General features: G+C 32.8%; 1 protein-coding gene across 20 annotated transcripts in view; it reads left to right on the top strand.

The window, feature by feature from the left end:
* VRK2 (VRK serine/threonine kinase 2) overlaps nucleotides 1–19,137 on the top strand; it is a 114,798-nt gene that overhangs the window by 22,306 nt on the left and 73,355 nt on the right. For 11 of the 20 annotated variants that reach the window (XM_515492.9, XM_009442495.4, XM_009442496.4 and 8 more), the window contains 3 exons: nucleotides 15,218–15,267; nucleotides 16,009–16,078; nucleotides 17,457–17,544. In XM_515492.9, the coding sequence (XP_515492.3) occupies nucleotides 15,218–15,267; nucleotides 16,009–16,078; nucleotides 17,457–17,544 (208 nt within the window). Of the gene's footprint in view, nucleotides 1–14,294; nucleotides 14,449–15,217; nucleotides 15,268–16,008; nucleotides 16,128–17,456; nucleotides 17,545–19,137 lie in introns of those variants that run through there. The other 9 variants (XM_063789049.1, XM_063789050.1, XM_063789052.1 and 6 more) reach the window with 4 other exon arrangements.

Raw genomic sequence — 19,137 nt, 5'->3', positions numbered from 1 at the left:
CTTTTTTGTATTTACTGTCTTTGTTGCATTTTTCTGTTTTTCCCTTTGTTTCAAAAGTGTTTGTCTTTATTTATTGAAACATTTTTATAATGGTTGCTTTGAAGTCTGTCAGATAATTTCAACATCCCTGTCATTTTGTCATTATTATCTATTCATTGTCTTTTCATATATCAGTTTTTTTCTACTTCTTTGTATGCCTAGTAACTCTGAATTACTTCATGGATATGTTGCATATTATGTTGTAAGAATTTGGGTCTCTTATTTCTAACAGAGAATACTGATATTTTGTTTTAGCAGATAGTCTTCCTGGTTGCATTCAGGCTTCAAGTTTTAACAGGTCTGTGTTTGGGATACAGTGTTCGTTTAGTTTTCAATAGCAAAAGTATTGTTCAGGTCATGTGTGTTCCATTCAGTGACCAGCCTGGGACTTGGGTATTGGTAGTTTACTTATCGAAGTCTGTATATGCTGTTTAATGTTAGCTCCACGTATACACAGCTTGTGAGTGAGTCCAGGAGTTTATAAACAACTTATTGTGGTGACGTTCCCAAGCTCTCTCCTTGGTACTTATTCTCTGGGATCTCCTTTTTAGGTTCTCTGACCAGAAATCTGGGCTTTTATTTACCGTGCCTTGCCATGCACCTGTGTCTGCGGAAAATGGCAAGAGGGTGTAGAGTATAAAAAGTTATTAGATACCACTCTCTTTTGGGACCACAACTCATTTGATTGGAGAGGAAAGTTTCCTTCCTTGAGAGTTTCAGATCTCTGTGTGTCCCTGCTGCTGCTGCCACTGTCATCACCACAGAATTGTTTGGGTGCTGGGATGGGAAAGAACCGAAAGGTGAAAAATAGGAAAAAAGAATAATGGCATTTTCTGCACTCTCCGACTGTTAGGATATTCATTTCCTACTCTTCTTAACTAGAGAGCTTCTACTGGGGCATTTTTTGTTTGCCCCAGTGTCAACTTTCAAGGTTTGGGCTTCCTTGAGTTCTGACGGAAGGATACCAGAGGGGAAGAAATGGAATATCTGATTCAAGTATGATACTACTGTGAATTGTGACTTTTTCTCATAATCTACCTGCTATTGTATTATTTTTAATCAGGAGACTCTCTTAGAGCAATTTCAGGTTTGTGGAAAACTGAGCAGATAGTACAGAATTCTCATATACTACCTCTTTCTCCCACTGTTGTTATAGTTTTCTTTATTACTAACAACTTGAATTAGTGTGGTAAATATGTTATAATTTATTAAACAATATTGATACATTATTATTCACTAAAGTCCGTAATTTAAACTAGATCTCATTAGTTGTGTTGTATAATTTTTTTGTTGTTATTTGTTTTTTCTTGAGATGGAGTCTTGGTGTGTTACCCATGCTGGTCTTGAACTCCTAGGCTCAAGTGATCCTCCCACATCAACCTCTCAAGTAGTTGGGGTTACAGACGTGCAACACTGTGCCAAGGTTTTATGTTATATAGTTTTATGGGTTTTTGGTATATGCATAATATCATGTGTCCACCATTACAGTCTCATACAGACTAATTTCACTGCCTTGAAATTGCCTTGTGCTACACCTATTTATTCGTCTTCCTCCCTGCCCCTAAACCTCAGGCAACCACTTCTCTTTCTCTTTTTACTGTTTCTATAGTTTTGCCATTTTCAGAATGGCATATAGTTAGAATCCTACACTATGTAACCTTTTCAGACTAGCTTCTTTCACAAAACTATATGTTTTTAAGGTTCCTCCATATCTTTTTGTGGCTTGATAGCACATTTCTTTTTATGGCTAAATAATAATATCACAGTTTGTTTATCCATTCACCTGTTGAAGTATGTCTGGGGGTGGATTCCAGTTTTTGTCAGTTGTGAGTAAAGCGGATATAAATGTTTTATGTGCGGATTTTTGTGTGAACATAGCTTTCAACTCATTTGGGTAAATACCCAGGAGTGCAGTTCCTGGATTGTATACTAAGACTGTGTTTAGCTTTGTAAGAAACTGCTAAACTGTCTTTCAAAGTGGCTGTACTATTTTATATTCCCACCTGCAATGAATGAGAATTCCTGTTGTGCTGCATCCTTGTCAGCATTTAGCATTGTCTGTGTTTTTGGATTTTAGCCATTCTAATAGATGTGTAGTTGTATCTCATTGTTTTAATTTGCAATTTCCTGGTTATATATGATGTTAAGCATCTTTTCGTATGTTTATTTTACACCTTTACATCTTTTTTTAGAAGTTTCTGTTAAATATTTTGCTCATTTTAAAATGAGTTGTTCATTTTTTATTGTTGAGTTTTAAGAGTATTTTGTATATTTTTGATATGTCTTGTCAGATGTTTTGCAAATATCTCCTCCCAGACTGTGATTTATCTTATTATTTTCTTAACAGTGTCTTTGACAGAGCAGAAAATTTTTAATGTTAATGAAGTCCAATTTAACAGTTCTTTTCTTGCATGGATTATGCTTTTGGTATTATGTCTGTAAAAACTCATTACCCTTAGGTCACTCAGATTTTCATCTGTGTTATCTTCCAGAAGTTTATCGTTTTTGCATTTTACATTTAGGTTTATGATCCATTTTGAGTTAATTTTTAGGAAAGATCAGTGTCTAGATTCACATTTTTGCATGTGAGTGTCCAGTCCTAGTACCATTTACTGAAAAGACTACACTTCGTCTATTGAATTGCCTTTGCTTTTTTGTAAAGATTGACTGCCTATTTATATTTGACTATATCGGGTCTATTTCTAGGCTATCTATTACATTGATCTATTTGTCTATTTTTTTTGCAGTACCACATTTTCTTAATTATTGTTTATAGAAAGCTTTGAACTTGAATAGTGCAAGTCCTCTGACTTTGTTCTTCAGTATTGTGTTTGCTGTTCTGGATCTTTTGCCTTTATGTACAAACTTTAGAATCAATTTGTTGATATCCACAACATAACTTGTGTTTTTATTAGTATTGCTTTGACTTTATATATCAAGTTGAGGAGACTGACATCTTAAGAATATGAGTGAGTCTTCCTATTTATGAACATGATGTATCTCTCCATATCATGATGAAGATTTTCTTTCATCAGATGTTTGTAGTTTTCCTCATTTGTATGTATTTTGTTATATTTATAACTAAGTGTTAATATTTCTTTTTTGGTGCTAATTTAAATGGTATTGTGTTTAATTTCAGATTCCAGTTGCTCATTGATGTTATTTAAGAAAAAAACTGACTTTTGTATATTAAATTTGTATTCTGCAACTTTGCCATACTGATGTATTAAGTCCAGGAGTTTTTTCTTTGATTCTTCTGGATTTTCAATGTATAAGATCATGTCATATGTGAACAAAGATGGTTTTATTTCTTCCTTTGCAATCTGTTTACCTTTTACTTCCTTTTCTTGTTTTATTGTATTAGCTAGGACTTTCAGTATGATACTGAATAGAAGTGAGAGGAGACATCCTTGCTTTGTTCCCAGTCTTAAGATGAAAGCATCTAGTTTCTCAGCAGTAAGTTTAATTTTAGCTATGGTTTTATTTGTAGATTTTTTTTATCGAGTTGAGAAAGTTTCTATCTATTTCTAGTATTACTGTGAATTTTTATGATGAATTAGATTTTGCCAAATGGTTTTGTTTTTTAATGTGATCATATGATGTTTCTTTTGTAGCTTATTAATGTGTTGGATTTTTGAATGCTGAACCAGCCTTGTATACCTGGAATAAATCCCATTAAGTTGTGGTGTTTAAATCTTTTTATGCATTGATGGATTTGATTTGCTAATGTTTTGTTGAGGATTTTTGTATCCATCCTTATGAGAGATATTGATTTGTAGTTTTTTTTCTTTTAATGTTTTTATCTGGTTTTGTTATTAGGGTGATGCTGGTTTTATAGAATTAGTTGAATGTTCCTTTTCTTCTGTTTTCTAGGAGAGATTGTAGAGAATTGGTATTATTTCTTCTTTAAATGTTCGTAGAATTCACCAATTAGCCCATCTAGGCCCACCCATCTAGATTTTCTACTATGTAAGTTTAGATAATTTATTTTAGATCTTTCTCCTAATCAGATATATGTATTCAATGCTATAAATTTCCCTTTAAGCACTACTTCTGCTGCATCCCTACATTTTTAGAAATTATGTTTTCATTTTCATTTAGTTTGAAATACTTTTTAAAATGTACTTTGAGTTTTTGGATCCATGTGTTATTTAGACATATATTGTTTAAATTCCACGTATTTTGACTTTTAGTCATTAATTTCTAATTTAATTCCATTTTGGTCTGAGAACATACTTTGTATGATTTCTATTCTTTTAAATTTGCTGAGGTATGTTTTTTGGCCCAGAATGTTTTCTGTCTTAGTGAATATACTATGTGAGCTTGATAAGAATGTATATTCTGCTGTTGTTGGATGAGGTATTCTGTAAATATCAGTTAAATTCATTGATTGGTGGTGCTGTCAGTTCAACCGTATTCTTATTAACTTTTTGCCTGCTGCATCTGTCAATTACTGATGGAAGTGTGTTTAAGTCTCCGGCTATAACAGTGGATTTGTCTGTTTTTCCTTCCAGTTCTCTTAGTTTTCACCTCATGTATTTTAACATTCTGTTGGTAGTATATACACACTAAGGATTATTATGTCTTCCTGAAGAATTGACCCCTTTATTATTATTTAATATCCCTCTTTATTCCTGATTATTTTTCTGGTTCTAAGTCTGCTGTATTAGGCTTCTATAGAGGGGCAGAACTAATAGGATATATATATATATGTATATATATATTTATTTATTTATATTTATATTTATATTTATATAAAAGGGAATTTATAAAGGAGTATTAAACTCACATGATCACAAGGTCCCACAATAGGCCATCTGCAAACTGAGGAGCAAGGAAACCAGTCTGAGTCCCAAAGCTGAAGAACTTGAAGTTGGATGTTCGAGGGCAGGAAGCATCCAGCATGGGAGAATGATGTAGGCTGGGAGGCTAAGACAGTCTAATCTTTTCACATTCTTCTGCCTGCTTTTATCCTAGCCACCTTGGCAGCTGATTAGATTGGGCCCACCCAGATTAAGGGTGGACCTGCCTTTCCCAGCCCATGACTCAAATGCTAATCTCCTTTGGCAACACCCTCACAGACAGGTCCAGAATAAATACTTTCTATCCTTCAATCCAATCAAGGTGACATTCAGTATTAACTATCACATCTGCTTTGTTTGATATCAGTATAGCTACTGCAGCTTTCTTTTGATTTGTGTTAGCATGATAGATCTTTCTTTGTCCCTTTACTTTTATCTGCGTTTTTATATTTAAAGTGGGTTTCCTATAGACATCATATAGTTGTCTTATTTTTTCAATCTACTCTGTCACTATCTGTCTTTTAATTGGTGTGTTTAGATCATTAACATTTAAAGTGATTGTTAGTATATTTGGATTATTATCTGCTGTATTTGTAACTTTTTTCTATTTGTTATGCTTGTTCTTTCTTGGTTTTTTATCTTTTTTTTTTGCCTTCTCTGTTTTTAATTGAGCATTTTGTATGACTCCATTTTCTCTCCTTTCTTGGAGTATCAATTCTTCTTTAGAAATTTTTAGTGGTTGATTTAGAGTTTGCAGGGCAACATTTACAACTAGTCAAAGTTTACTTTCAAATAACACTATACTACTTCACAATTAGTGCAGGTACCTTATAATTATTCTCTCCTGTCTCTTGCTGTAATTCATTTCACTTATTCATAAGCTATAATAACTCAACACATGGTTATTTTGAACAAACTTTTTGCCAATTAAAATAAAAAAATAAGCTTTTATTTTACCTTCATTTATTTCCTCTCTGGCACGGTTCATTTCTTTTGCAGATCTGAGTAATAACAGGTATATTATTTTCCTTCACTCTCAAGAGCTTTTTAAAAACATTTCTTGCAAGGTGGGTCTACTGTTGATGTGCTGGTAAGGTGTGGGAGAATATGAGACCTTTTATAATCTTATGACTAAATCTGCTTTTTATTTTTATTATTTAGTTTCTTTCCTGTTTTATTTTAAGTTCAAGTGGTACATGGCAGGTTTGTTACATGGGTAAATTGTGCGTCATGGGAGTTTGGTATACGGATAATTTTGTCACCTAGGTAATCAGCATAATAGGTAGTTTTTCAGTGCTCACCCTTCTCCTACCCTATACCCTTAAGTAGGCGCCGTTGTCTTTTGTTCCCTTCTTTGTGTCCATGTGTACTCAGTGTTTTCCTTCTGCTTATAAGTGAGGACATGCAGTATCTAGTTTTCTATTCCTGTGTTAATTTGCTTAGGACAGTGGCCTCCAGCTCCATCCATGTTGCAGCAAAGGACACAATCTGATTCTTTTTTATGGCTGTGTAGTATTCCGTAGTGTATATGTACCACACTTTCTTTATATAGTTCACCATTGATGGACATCTAGGTTGATCTTTGCTATTGTGAATAGTGCTGCAATGAACATTCATGTGCATGGGTCTTTTTGGTAAAGCAATTTATATTCTTTTGGGTATATACGCAACAATGGGATTGCTGGGTTGAATAGTATTTCTATTTTAAGTTCTTCGAGAGTCTTTCAACTGTTTTCCACAGTGGCTGAACTGATTTACATTCCCACCAGCAGTGTATAAATGTTCCCTTATCTCTGAAACCTCGCCAACATCTATTGTTTTTTGACTTTTTAGTAATAGTCATCCTGACTGGTACAAGATGGTATCTTGTGTTTTTGATTTGGATTTACCTAATGATAAGTATAAACCTATTTTTTTGGTGGGGGGCCTATGCCCCAGGATGTGACCTTCACCAGTATTTCTCAGCTTCCTGTACCCTACTTAGGTGAGATAGGAAAGCTAGAAGAGGCTGGAGTGGTTATTTTTCTTCTCCCATGTTGATTAGGTTCTGGCAAAGTAGTTTCCCTTCCCCTGCTGGAAACAGGAGATTTTTCTGATATTCACTGTGAGAACATGGAGGGCTTATAGTAAAACTCTGCCCCAATAAGATGTGATTCTCTGTATTCACTTGTCTTTCCAGTTGTTGGGCACTGATTTGCCTTGTAACCTCAGTTCTCTGATGGATTAAAGAAAAGCTGTTGATTTTCAGATTGTTCAGTTTTTTTCTTTTTTCTCCCCCTTAAGAAGACAGGAGTAAGGACCTCCAAGCTCTTAATATGTTGAGTGGAGACCTCTCTTTACTTTTTAAGAGCCTTCTAATAGCTACTGTCTTCTTTTTTTTTTTTTTTTTTTTGGTCTATATTTTATAGCTGTTTTCAGTGGGAGAGCTACAGTTGAGTGTTTCTACTCCATCTTATCTGTACAGATGCTCCTTACAGTGGGGTTATGTCCTGATAAGTCCATCATAAATTGAAATTATTGTAAGTCAGTAAGGCATTTAATACATCTAGCCTACTAAACATCATAGTTTACCCTAGCCTACCTTAAATGTGCTCAGAACACTTTTATTAGCCTACAATTGGGCAAAATCAGCTAACACAAAGCCTATTTTCTAATCAAGTGTTGAGTATCTCTTGTAAGAGTATCATACCTCATATCACTAGCTTGAGAAAAGTTCAAAATTTTAAAATTCGAAGTATGATTTCTACTGAATGCACAGTGCTTTTTCACCATTGTAAAGTAGAAAAACCCTGTTGAACCATTGTAAGTTGAAGACTGTCTATATTTTTTTGAAATACTGATTTGTTTCCTTTAATGATTATATTTCTATTTAGGTTTTTTATTTTCTGAATTATTTTGGTAAATTATATTTTTTTCTAGGAAATTGTCATTTTTTCTAAGTTTTTAAGTTTACAGATGATAGTGTTTATCATTAGTTTTTTTCAAAATCTCATGCACATCTATGGTTTTGCTCTCTTTCCAGTACTCGCACAATTTTGTAAGAGGATTGTTACCTTTTTAAAGAGAAATCTTGAATATCACCTATTTTGTTTGTTTTTATACTTTAAAATTTTATTTTGTAACTTTTAATTTTTAAATTTTAAAGAGCTTGCAAAAAAAGAATGTTTCCATATTCTCTACTCGACTGCCCTAAATGGTGATATATTACAAAATAGCACATAGTACATTACATAGTTATCAACACCAGAAAATTAGCATTGATACAATACTATTAACCTATTTATATACTTCATTAAAATTTTGCCAGTTGTCCTACTAATGTCCTTTTTTGGTTCAAAATCTAAGATGACACAATATGTGTAGTTATCATTGTCTCTGTAACTCCCTCTGGGAAAATTCTTCAATCTTTTTTTGTCTTTTATGAGCTTAGCACTCTTTTTTTTCTCCTCTAAATTATTTATTGAAATATTTTCTTTATAGGCTTTAAATACCTTAGTGTAAGCAGAACTTTAAATACAAAGGACAAACATTGTGTAGAACCTAGAACACCCTATCAGTTCATTGAATCATGATTTCCTCCACACAAGTCCTCGGATTCTTAATTTGTTGAATTGATCCTAGGCCTTTGTTGTCTCAGGATATTTTTCCTAAATCCTAATTGATTGACCAGTCTTATCTGAAGAATTCCTGCCCCCTACCCACAATCTGTGTAGGTGAGTTATTCTTCTGTCTCTTAGAAAAGGTTAGACTAGGCTGCAAAGAACCTATACCTCTAAGCCTCTCCTCCATTTTTTTTAACCTTCTTTAAATATATTTTTGGGTGTTTAAATGGGATTAGAAGTGTCATCTGGCCCCCAAAAGTGACCACTCTTAAACTAAAGATATTTCCATAATAATCAAAGCATAGTAATTTTCTGGGAGACTTCTCACTTCATCACATCCTTCCATACCCTCTCTGGCAGTTCTCTTGAACTTATCCTAGTGATTCTTCTTCCTATTGAAAAAAAAATATGCGTACTGCCACAATTTACTGTAGAGTTCTGTTGTTAGTGGGATAAGGCCAACAATACCATATAGAATTCTGTTGCTCTTCCTTCTTCATGCATGGAAATTTGTCTAAGTATTGTTAACTCCCTAGATGTCTCTATACTTCCAGCAAAGAGATAGCTGGCAACATAGTTTTGTCATTTCTTGGACAGAACTCTTTTTCTTCTCAGGCCAATGTGATAGCTTCTTAGCTTGCCCTCTTTCAGAATCCTTGTCTTTGGTAGCCCGTAAGGCTGCAGAATTTTTAAAACTGTGTTTGTATATACAGTTCAGTAGTGTTAAGTATATTCACATTGTTGTGCAGCAGATCTGCAGAATGTTCCCATTTTGCAGTACTGAAACTCTATATTCATTAAACAGTAATTCTCCATTTTCCTCTTTTCCCAGCACCTGGAAACCAGCATTCTACTTTTTTGTTTCTATGGATTTAACTACTCTAGATACCTCATAAATGTAGAATCATATAGTATTTGTCTTTTTGTGTGTGGTGTGGCTTATTTTACTTAGCCTAATGTCCTCAAGGTTCATTTATGTTGTAGCATGTGACATGATTTCCTTCTTTTTAAAGGTTGATTAATGTTCCATTCCAAGTATATGCCACCTTTTGTTTAATTATCTGTCCATGGCCATTTGGGTTGCTTCTACTTTTGGCTAATTGTCTGTAATGCTGCTATGAGCATGGGTGTGCATGTATTTCTTCAGGATCTTACTTTTAATTATTTTCAATACATACCCAGAAATGGGATTGCTAGATCATATGGTAATTTTATTTATTTTTTTTTTGAGGAGCCGCCATACCATTTTTTATAGTGATGGGGTAATTTTATGATCCCATCAACGGTGCACAAGAGTTCCAATTTCTCTGCATCCTTGCCAGCATCTGTTATTTTCAAAATTTAAAACAAATTTTGTTTGTTTTTATAGTAGTCATCCTAATGGATAGGGGGTGATATTGTGGTTTTGATTTGCGTTTTTCTAATGATTAGTGGTGTTGAGCATGTTTTCATATGCAAGTTGGCCACTCGTATGTATCTTTAGAGAAATAGCTGTTCAAGTATTTTGCCGATTTTTTATTATTTTAGAGAAAGGGTAACTCTGTGTTGCCCAAACTGGTCTTAAACTCCTAGGCTCAGGCAGTCTGCCTGCCTCGGCCTCCCAAGTGCTTGGATTACAGGCATGAGCCACTGCACTGAGCTGATTTTGCCCATTTTTAAACTGGACTTTTGTTGATGTTGGGTTATAGGAGTTATTTATATATTCTGTATATTTACCTCTTAGGTGATTTGCAAAGAGGTTGACACTTTTGAAGAGTACCAGCTAGTATTTTGTAGAATGTCCTTCAATTTGGGTTTGCTTTAAATTCAGATTATGTGTTATTTAGTAAGAATATCATAGAAATGATATTTTGCTTCTCCCAGTACTATCAGTAGGTGCATGATTTATTGTATATCATTATTAGTGACATTAACTTTGATCCCTTTTAATAATTAAGGTGATATTTGCCAGGTTAGCCTGCCATAAATTCATTATTTTCCATTTACAATTAATAAGTGTCTTGTGGGAAGACATTGAATGTATTTGCATTATGTTGCTTTTAATCATCCATTTGCCTATCTGTTTTAATATCTATTAACGACTTGCCCCAATTATTACTTGCCCCAATTATCACTTGCCCCAATTATTACTGTGACATTTGCCAAATGATGATTTTCTATTTTTATCATTTCTTCTACATATCTTAATTTATATTTATTAATTTATTTCAGCTGCAGGAAAGAGCTGTATCAACTCTCTCATTTATTTGTTTATTTATTTACTTAAATCAGTAGACAATGGATTTTTTTTCCTATGGGTTACAGTTCATTAGTATTAGGTTGGCACAAAAGCAGTCATGATTAATTTCAATGGCAAAACCGTGATTACTTTTGCACCAACTTAATATTATAAATTTTATTGCTTAATTTGCTTAGTTTTATTTTCTCTGTCTCAACTCTGGAATCAGCCATTTCTCCAAGGAGCCCTGATTCATTTCATTGAAAATGATATTTAGAAACCATAATATGGTTGCTAGGTGTCCTCATTTCTACTGAGAGATTATTCCTGTAGGCCTTTTCAGTTTCTTATTAATTTCTATTTATGTCGTCATTTTTCTAAGTTATTAAGGGGAGCACTTAGCTCACTAATTTTTTAGTTTTCTTAAAATCAAAATATTTAGTGCTATAAATTTTTCTCCAGGTAACTTTTTTATTCGTTAATTTATTCACCAAATATTTAATACATGCCTGAGGCTCTATTTTAGGTGCTTGGAACACATCTGAATAAAGCAAAAATATTTCTTTATTTGTGGAGTTTACATTCTAGCAGAGGAAGACAAGTAATAAATACACATTTTAACTGCATTCTAACTAGTTTTTATATGATATTTTTACTATTCAGTCCTATCTATTTTCTGATTTCCATTGTGATTTCCTTTTTCCCCAGAGAACGTAGCTTTAATAATATGCTATGGTATTTGTTGAGACTTGTTTTCTGGGTGAAAATATGGACAGTTTAAAAAAATATTTTAGATGGGTTTGAAAAGAATGTTTTTAATTATTAGTGTTTTTAAAAATCTGGCATGTAGAGAAAAAACTTAATTGCATTGTTTCAATGTATTTATTGTCTGCTTGCCTATACATTATGGGATTGTATTAAAATCTTTCACTATTTTTGTTGCAATGTTGTTAATTTTTTTTCCTGTTAGTTATTCTGCTAATTTTTGACATGTATTTTGAATTACATTTTTAGATGATTTCAAGTTCATAATTATTATCTTTCTGTTGCACCATTCCTTTTGTGATTAGGTTAGACTAAGTTCATATCTAATCATTCTTTTTTCCTGAGATTTATTTGGTTTTTAAAATATTTGTTCTAGTCTTTTAAAGTTAGTTTGTACTTATTAATTTATTTTCTATATTTTTAATTTGTTCGTCTGCATCACTAGATTCTAGGTTTGTCTCTTATAAATACATTTATATTTTTAGCAGTCTGACAGTTTATTTCTTCAGCTGGTGAACTTAGCGTATTTAAGTTTATTAAATTTATTATAATTACTGACATATGTAATCAAATCTAAGATATTATGTACATATGTGCAGCCCATATTAGATGCTTAAAAGTTCAGAATTGTTACTTCCTCTTGAGTAATTTCTTTTGTGTTTCTGTAGGACCTGATTTAGATCTAATACCTAATGCTGCCCATTAAACTATGACAGAATACCCTTAAAATTTGTCTTACTTAAGGAACTCAGAATACTCAATTGTTGCAGTCATATCTTAATAAACATTTTTTTCATTGATATCAAATTCATGGCCTGCTGCTCTGTTTTGTTCTGGTTAATTACCTTTTCTACATACACAAGAATTTTTCTTCTCAGTGCCAAATCATTAAGTTAAACTCCACATGTAATACTATCAGCTATGTACATAACTCAGTTAAGTAAAGACAAATGGACAGACAGGATTGAGTGTGTGTGTGCATAAGCAATAAAAACTGTGTCATAACTGTGTGTGTTCAACAGCAGCTGTAAGATGTCATCACTTTTAAGATGCATTCAGATTTCAGAGATGTTAACATATGAAAAAATGTATGGCTAAAAATTGATTTATTCTGGTATTTTAAATTTTATCATATTTTGTATTTTTTTATTTATTCTAACTGTGTTTTCTTTTTCTTTAAACCTTTTTTTCTTGCCATCTATTAAATTGTTTAGATGTTCTTTGTTATCTTCTTTGCTCCTCTACTGATTTTGGAGTTATGAACCTCTGTTATTTTAGCATTTACCCTTAAAATTTCAAGGTATTCATTCTATTTAACAAACTGTAAGGTTAATCACTTTCCTACTTTTTTGGATAACTCAAGGGCATTATAGCATTTTAACTCTGATTATGTTTTTTCTACGTTGTGTATTGTTTTTGTCAATGTTTTCAGTCTACCGTATTCTTGATTGCAGTTTTACATTTGTGTATGAGTATTTGATGAACGTGTATTTAATGATGCATCTTATAATCCAAGACATCTTAGATTTCTCCACCAGACAGCAAAAGCATATACCATGTCCGTGTGTGTGTGTGTGTGTGTGTGTGTGTGTGTGTGTTTCGTCATTTAATTTCACTAGCTATAATGGGGCTTGGCTTACAGTAGAAAATAATTGTTTTATTAATTGAATATTTATTCTACTATAAAAAGACCCCCGTGGTAACCAGAACAATCTCTTTGTTCATATGAAGCACCCGTCTCTAAGAGCTTTCTAGTCTATTGATTTTAGACTTAGACCCTCCAGTATAATCTGACTTGGAAGCGTATAGAGAATATTGTGTAGCTATCAAGTGATGACCGTAGAGATTTTCAGGTATGTGTCAACACATGATTATGTTCATTCGAAATGTGAAAGGAAAATTCAGATTATAAAGTATTAGGGATATAATGATTGAAATAGGCAAGGAGTCAGGCCTTGGACTGGTTGGACATCTTTTTTTTCCAGTGGTAACATAATCTGTTATTTATCTGTTTGAAACTCCCAATTTTCTTCTGTACTTTTTAGCTCATTACATTCTGTTGGGCTTAAAGATTTATTTGCTGCTGTGGTCACTTGCTTTTAGACAAGAGGCAAAAGTTTCTACTGACATCTACCTCAGGTAGCAAAGACAAGTGCCTAAAGTAGGTACTGTTTTATGTGGGCCAAGGTTGGAACAGGATATTTCTCCTTAGCCTTGGAAACCATACTAGTAAAATAGTTTGTCATAGGGTGGGAACAAAGGATTTCTCACCACTTCTTCTATACCAAGACTGGACTCTGTCCCCTGTGTATACTTTCTTAAGTTTTCTTCTTAGAAGAAAGTAGGTCTGGCTAATCCACTCTTCCTGCAGTTTCCTTGGGACTATTGCATGGGTAAAAATGAAATAACTTAACATGAATGAAGACGAAAAGATAATTTTAAGTGCTATAAGTAAGTTTAGTTTCTTTGTTATTGTAAAGAGGTCTGGGTTTACAATTTAATATTAGCTAGAACTGAAATAATACTTTCTTCAACTGGTTAGTAGCATTACTGATAATTAAAAACTGGAGAATGGTTTAAAAATTGTATGATTGGCTCAACTGTAATGTACAATTTATATATTTTAATAAAATTTGTGACATATTTATATCTAAGATGTGAATTAATGGAAAAAAGAGAACAGCTGACAGAATTAGAAGAAAGAAAAGGACAATGTTAATAATAGGACACAGCATTTTAATAAATATATTGAATATATAAAAATATATTGTATCTCAATAATTTGATCCTGTTCTCAAGTCTGTTTCTTACTGATTTTCAATTGTAGTCAATACTAGTTCCACCTTTTTTCCTTTCCCTTTCCTTCAGATATCATCCAGACACTTAACACAGTGCCTGGCGTATTCTAGCTTCTTGATAAATATTTTAGCTATTTAAATGAGTAAAGGAATGAATGGATGGAGAGTGAACAAATGAACGAATGACGAAGTTTTAGTCTTTTGCAGTACAAATAAATATACACGTAAGTTTATTGAGATTTGAAAACAATCTTTTAATAATTTAGGTAATGTAGAGGAAAAGATTAATTTGTTTTAAAATGTGAACACTGGAGTTTTTAAAAGTAGGGTTATACCGTCTGAACAACAAATGGAAAATAAGAATTAAATGAAGTAAGGTAACTTGAAATTGAAATGAATTTATGAGATATGTATTCTTTAATGTAAAAGTAATTGATTAGTAGGTTCAGAAGATATTTTTAAAGACTTTATTCTCATTTTAACCTTGCTTGTTCTAGAATTTTGTCAAGTATAAATTGTTTTGAACTTTCTACTTAAATTGAATCAATTTTTATTTCTGAATCATTATGAGTTCTAATTTAGTGCAATTGAATCAATGGATTTTACTGTGTATTATATATTGGCTTTAATGCCATATATCTATAAAATATTTCCCCCCACATTTTGGATCTATATGATTCATATTGTCTATTGATTCTGTATTTAAATATTTAAATATGGTTTATGATCAAGTGTATGGGCTGTGATGTCAGGCAGATTTGAGTTTCTGTCTCTAATATATTACCTCTTAGTGAGCAATTTATTCAACGTCTCAAACTTCAGTAGCATCTTGTATAAAATGCAGATGATTGATTCCTACTACCATAAAAGGTTGTTGGGATGACATAATAAACTTACATATGTAAAATGCTTAGCATAGTGTTTGGGATATGGTAGGTATTCAGTAATTGGGAATAACTATTTTTCTCCATTGTGTGTTTTTTTTGTCTGCAGCTTTCCCCACAAATAAACCAGAGAAAGATGCAAGACATGTAGTAAAAGTGGTAAGTGTTGCTCATAGATTTGTATTTCACATATATTTGACTTTTTCCTTTTCTGCTTTAAGAATGTTTTTCACGTTAATTTTTGTAACTATTGCCTTATCAGTAAACCTAATGTTATCATCTGTTTTGACGTTGTTAAAACATTAAAACTGGAGAACCTTTGTTTTTCTGTATTGCCAGCTATTACCCTGGTGTGTTATCTATCTAGCTATTCCTTCTCTTTCCCTCCCAAATGCCCTCCCACCCTCTCCACCTCTCTAATCAAGATGGTAAGGTCCTTAAAGGCAAGCATAGGGTTTTATTTCTTTTTGGTGTCCCCTGTACCTAGTATAATGAATGAAATATAGTAGACCATTCAGTAAAGGTATCATGTGTGAGTGGACCACAAGGAGAGTTTGCTGTGTATCACCCGGATGTATATGTTGGTATACAGTGAGTGTTGTATATGTTTATGTATACAGTTCTCAGTGCTTCTAGTAAGTGTTCTCTGTAAGAAAACTACTTTTATGTGTAAGACTGTATAGGGATAGTGGTACAATATGTTGTTTAAAAATTAGATTCTTCAAGTTTATTTAGTGTTTTCTGAGATTTTTAGTGGAAATCTGGTGCCTATGTTTTATAAAAAGTGATTCAAGTACTATTATATACTACATATATATGTTCATATTTTCACAATTGAAATAACAATTCCATCTTTGGGATTTTTTTTTCTAGTAAAATTAATTATTCTTTTTTTTATAGGAATATCAAGAAAATGGCCCGTTATTTTCAGAACTTAAATTTTATCAGAGAGTTGCAAAAAAAGACTGTAGTAAGTAAAATTAGCAAAGCAAGCTACTTCCATATATGTGCTTGCTAAAGTGAGTGTTGATATTTTGGTCTTTTTCTGGCCTTCTGGAAAATTCTTTTCAATAGAAATTTTATTGTAAAATGATACAGTTAACTGTTACAACATATAAAAGCAAGACAGATGGTATACAAATCTTGACATGACATACATAATGGGTTATATATTTTAAGTCAAAGTTGTTTCTACTACTTTACATAAAATGTTAGGTTGTTAATCTAAGCTACCAAGAGTTCCCTACGTGTAAAAGATAGTAGAATGAAATTATTTCTTTTACAGTAAACCATTTGGATAGGACGGCTATAAGGAAAAAACATTAAAATGGGAAGTAGATATATGTATAAAAAAGGAACGATTGTAGAATGGATTGGGGCAAGGTGTGTGGAAATGTGGAAATGATTAAACTTTAAGATGTTTAAGAAAATGTTAGAAACTTGAATGCTGGAAAATTAATTGGAGCTGGATACCAAGTGTAAGAATGACCAGTTAGAAGATTTGAATGGGAAATGAATATAAGCAGAGAGGAAAAATAACAGCATTTTATAAATGTGATATAGATGGGCTAAGAAAAACATTAAAGAAGTAGACAGGAGTAATGACTGTATAGTCAAGGTCCTTTACATCATGTTTAAGAATAAGAGTGATGGGTCTGACCTCAATATTTAACTTAGTTTTTCTTAATAAAGTCTTCTAAACATTAAGACTGTAGTCTTTACTAATTGCTTAAACTATGTCACAGTGACAAATAGAATCCATTAAACTTGATTGTTTATCAGTAGAGCTGTCTTAAACATAAAAAACATAGGCTAGAGTCATGAAAAAAATGATGAAAGTTAACTTTATTTAAGTGGATTCGATTTTTTGTAAACTAATCAAAACCAGTTTTTGTATAAAGTAATTTCAAAGTAAGATGGTTTTTCTGCCCAATTTCTGCTTTTTTTTTTCTTTTGGTCCATTATGGTTTTAAATTTTGAAGTAATAGGGAAGAAAAAGCCATCTCTCTACTGATCTTTTGGTGGTTAACATATGTTATATTTAGAAATTTAGCTAGTGTATAAGATAATGAATTCTTTTTATAGATTGAAACATTAATATATATGGTATCAATATACAAAGACTATGACTTGTTTTTATTGATTTAATTTAAAAATTTCTAATTTTTTGTCAATTATAGTGGTAACAGTTTGAGGCCATTAGATAGAGATGTTTGATTGAAAAAAAAATTATCTTCTAGGAAGATCTAATTACTTTTTTGGTTAGCTAAATAAATTTGTCTGTAGAAAGGTGACAAGTATCTTTTCAAATAACATGAATCTTTTTAAAAATAAATTTGTCTTTGTAGTCAAAAAGTGGATAGAACGCAAACAACTTGATTATTTAGGAATTCCTCTGTTTTATGGATCTGGTCTGACTGAATTCAAGGGAAGAAGGTAAAATGGAATTATTATATTCAAATATTTCTTTATAACTATTCCTTATGTGGTCTATGAGTTAACTATTGCCATGTAACAAATTACCAAAACATATTGGCATATAACCACAAACTTGTATTGTCTTAGTTTCTGTGGGTGAGGAGACTGCAAGTGGCTTATCTGTATGATTCTAGATCAGGATCTCTAATAAGGATATGTAGTCAGCTGTCTGCTGGGTTACATTCATTTCAAGGCTCATCTGGGGAAGTATTTGTTTTCAGGGTTCCTCATGTGGCTACTGGTAGGCCTAAGAAGATCTCCTTCTAATTTACTTATGTGATTGTTGGCAGGCCTTCTTACTTCCTGATCATGTGGGTCTTTGCATAAGCTACCTGAGTGTTATGAAAAATAGCTGGCTTTCTCTAGAGCAATTAATTGGGGGACGGGGAGAGCATGCACACAAGTGCATTCAAGAAGGAAGTCATCATTTTTTGTAATCTAATCTTAAAAGGGATATTATCGCTTCTGCTTTATTCTCTTTGCTAGAAGCTAGTCACTAGATAGATCCATTGGTCCTGAGAGACGAGAATTCAGTTCTATCTCTTGAGGAGAAGCACAACAAATAAGTTATAGAAATATCTTTAAAACCACCAAATATGGCTAGTCCTATATATAATTTATTAATAGTGTTTGAAAAAAGAAAAAAAGTCTGTCATTTTATATTTACCCTTTTGTGCCAGAGATTTTTATATACTTTATCTTATTTTGTCCTTTGAATAGCCTGTTAAAATAGGTGATATTATTTTTATTCCATAGATGAGAGGATAAGCTCAGATGTCAGTACTTTGTTGAAATGGTCTCTAAATGCTTTAAATTAAAAGAAATGAGCAAACAGTAATCTTGAAGTAAAGGACTGCCACTGGGGGACTGAATGGGGCTGATTGAATCATGGTACATCCATATCATGTCATATGTAGCCCATTAAAGAAGTCCATTAGAGCTATACTAGTTGCCTTAGAAGGATTTTGATGAGATACTATTGAAAAAAGTAAGATGGAGAAAATACTTATAATATGATCACATTTTTGTAAAACAAATTCCTAAGTGTGTGTGTTTGTGTATGCATGCATAGATATAGAATAGGGGCTGATGTGGATACATAAATGAAGGGAAGGAAAGAAGGTATGGAAGGTGCCAAACAGAACAGAAAAGGAAGAAGTGCACTTAAAGACATGTTTATAAATGTATAGAGATGGTAAATATGATCTTATAAAGAAACAAACAAATATAAAATTCATGTGGCTGGGCACGGTGGCTCATGCCTGTAATCCCAGCACTTTGAGAGGCTAAGGCAGGCGGATCATGAGGTCAAGAGGTCGAGACCATCCTGGCCAACATGGTGAAACCCCGTCTCTACTAAAAATACAAAAATTAGCTGGGTGTGGTGGTGCATGCCTGCAGTCCCAGCTACTTGGGAGGCTGAGGCAGGAGAATCGCTTGAACCTGGGAGGTGGAGGTTGCAGTGAGCTGAGATTGCACCACTGCACTCCAGCCTGGTGACAGAGCGGGACTCTGTCTCAAAAAAAAAATCAAGTGTGGACAATAATTTGT

This window comes from Pan troglodytes, chromosome 12 (assembly GCF_028858775.2).
Source record: "Pan troglodytes isolate AG18354 chromosome 12, NHGRI_mPanTro3-v2.0_pri, whole genome shotgun sequence".
NCBI classification, from domain to species: Eukaryota; Metazoa; Chordata; class Mammalia; order Primates; family Hominidae; genus Pan; species Pan troglodytes.
The sequence above is the reverse complement of the archived record's forward strand: the minus strand, read 5'-3'. Positions and strand labels throughout refer to the sequence as shown.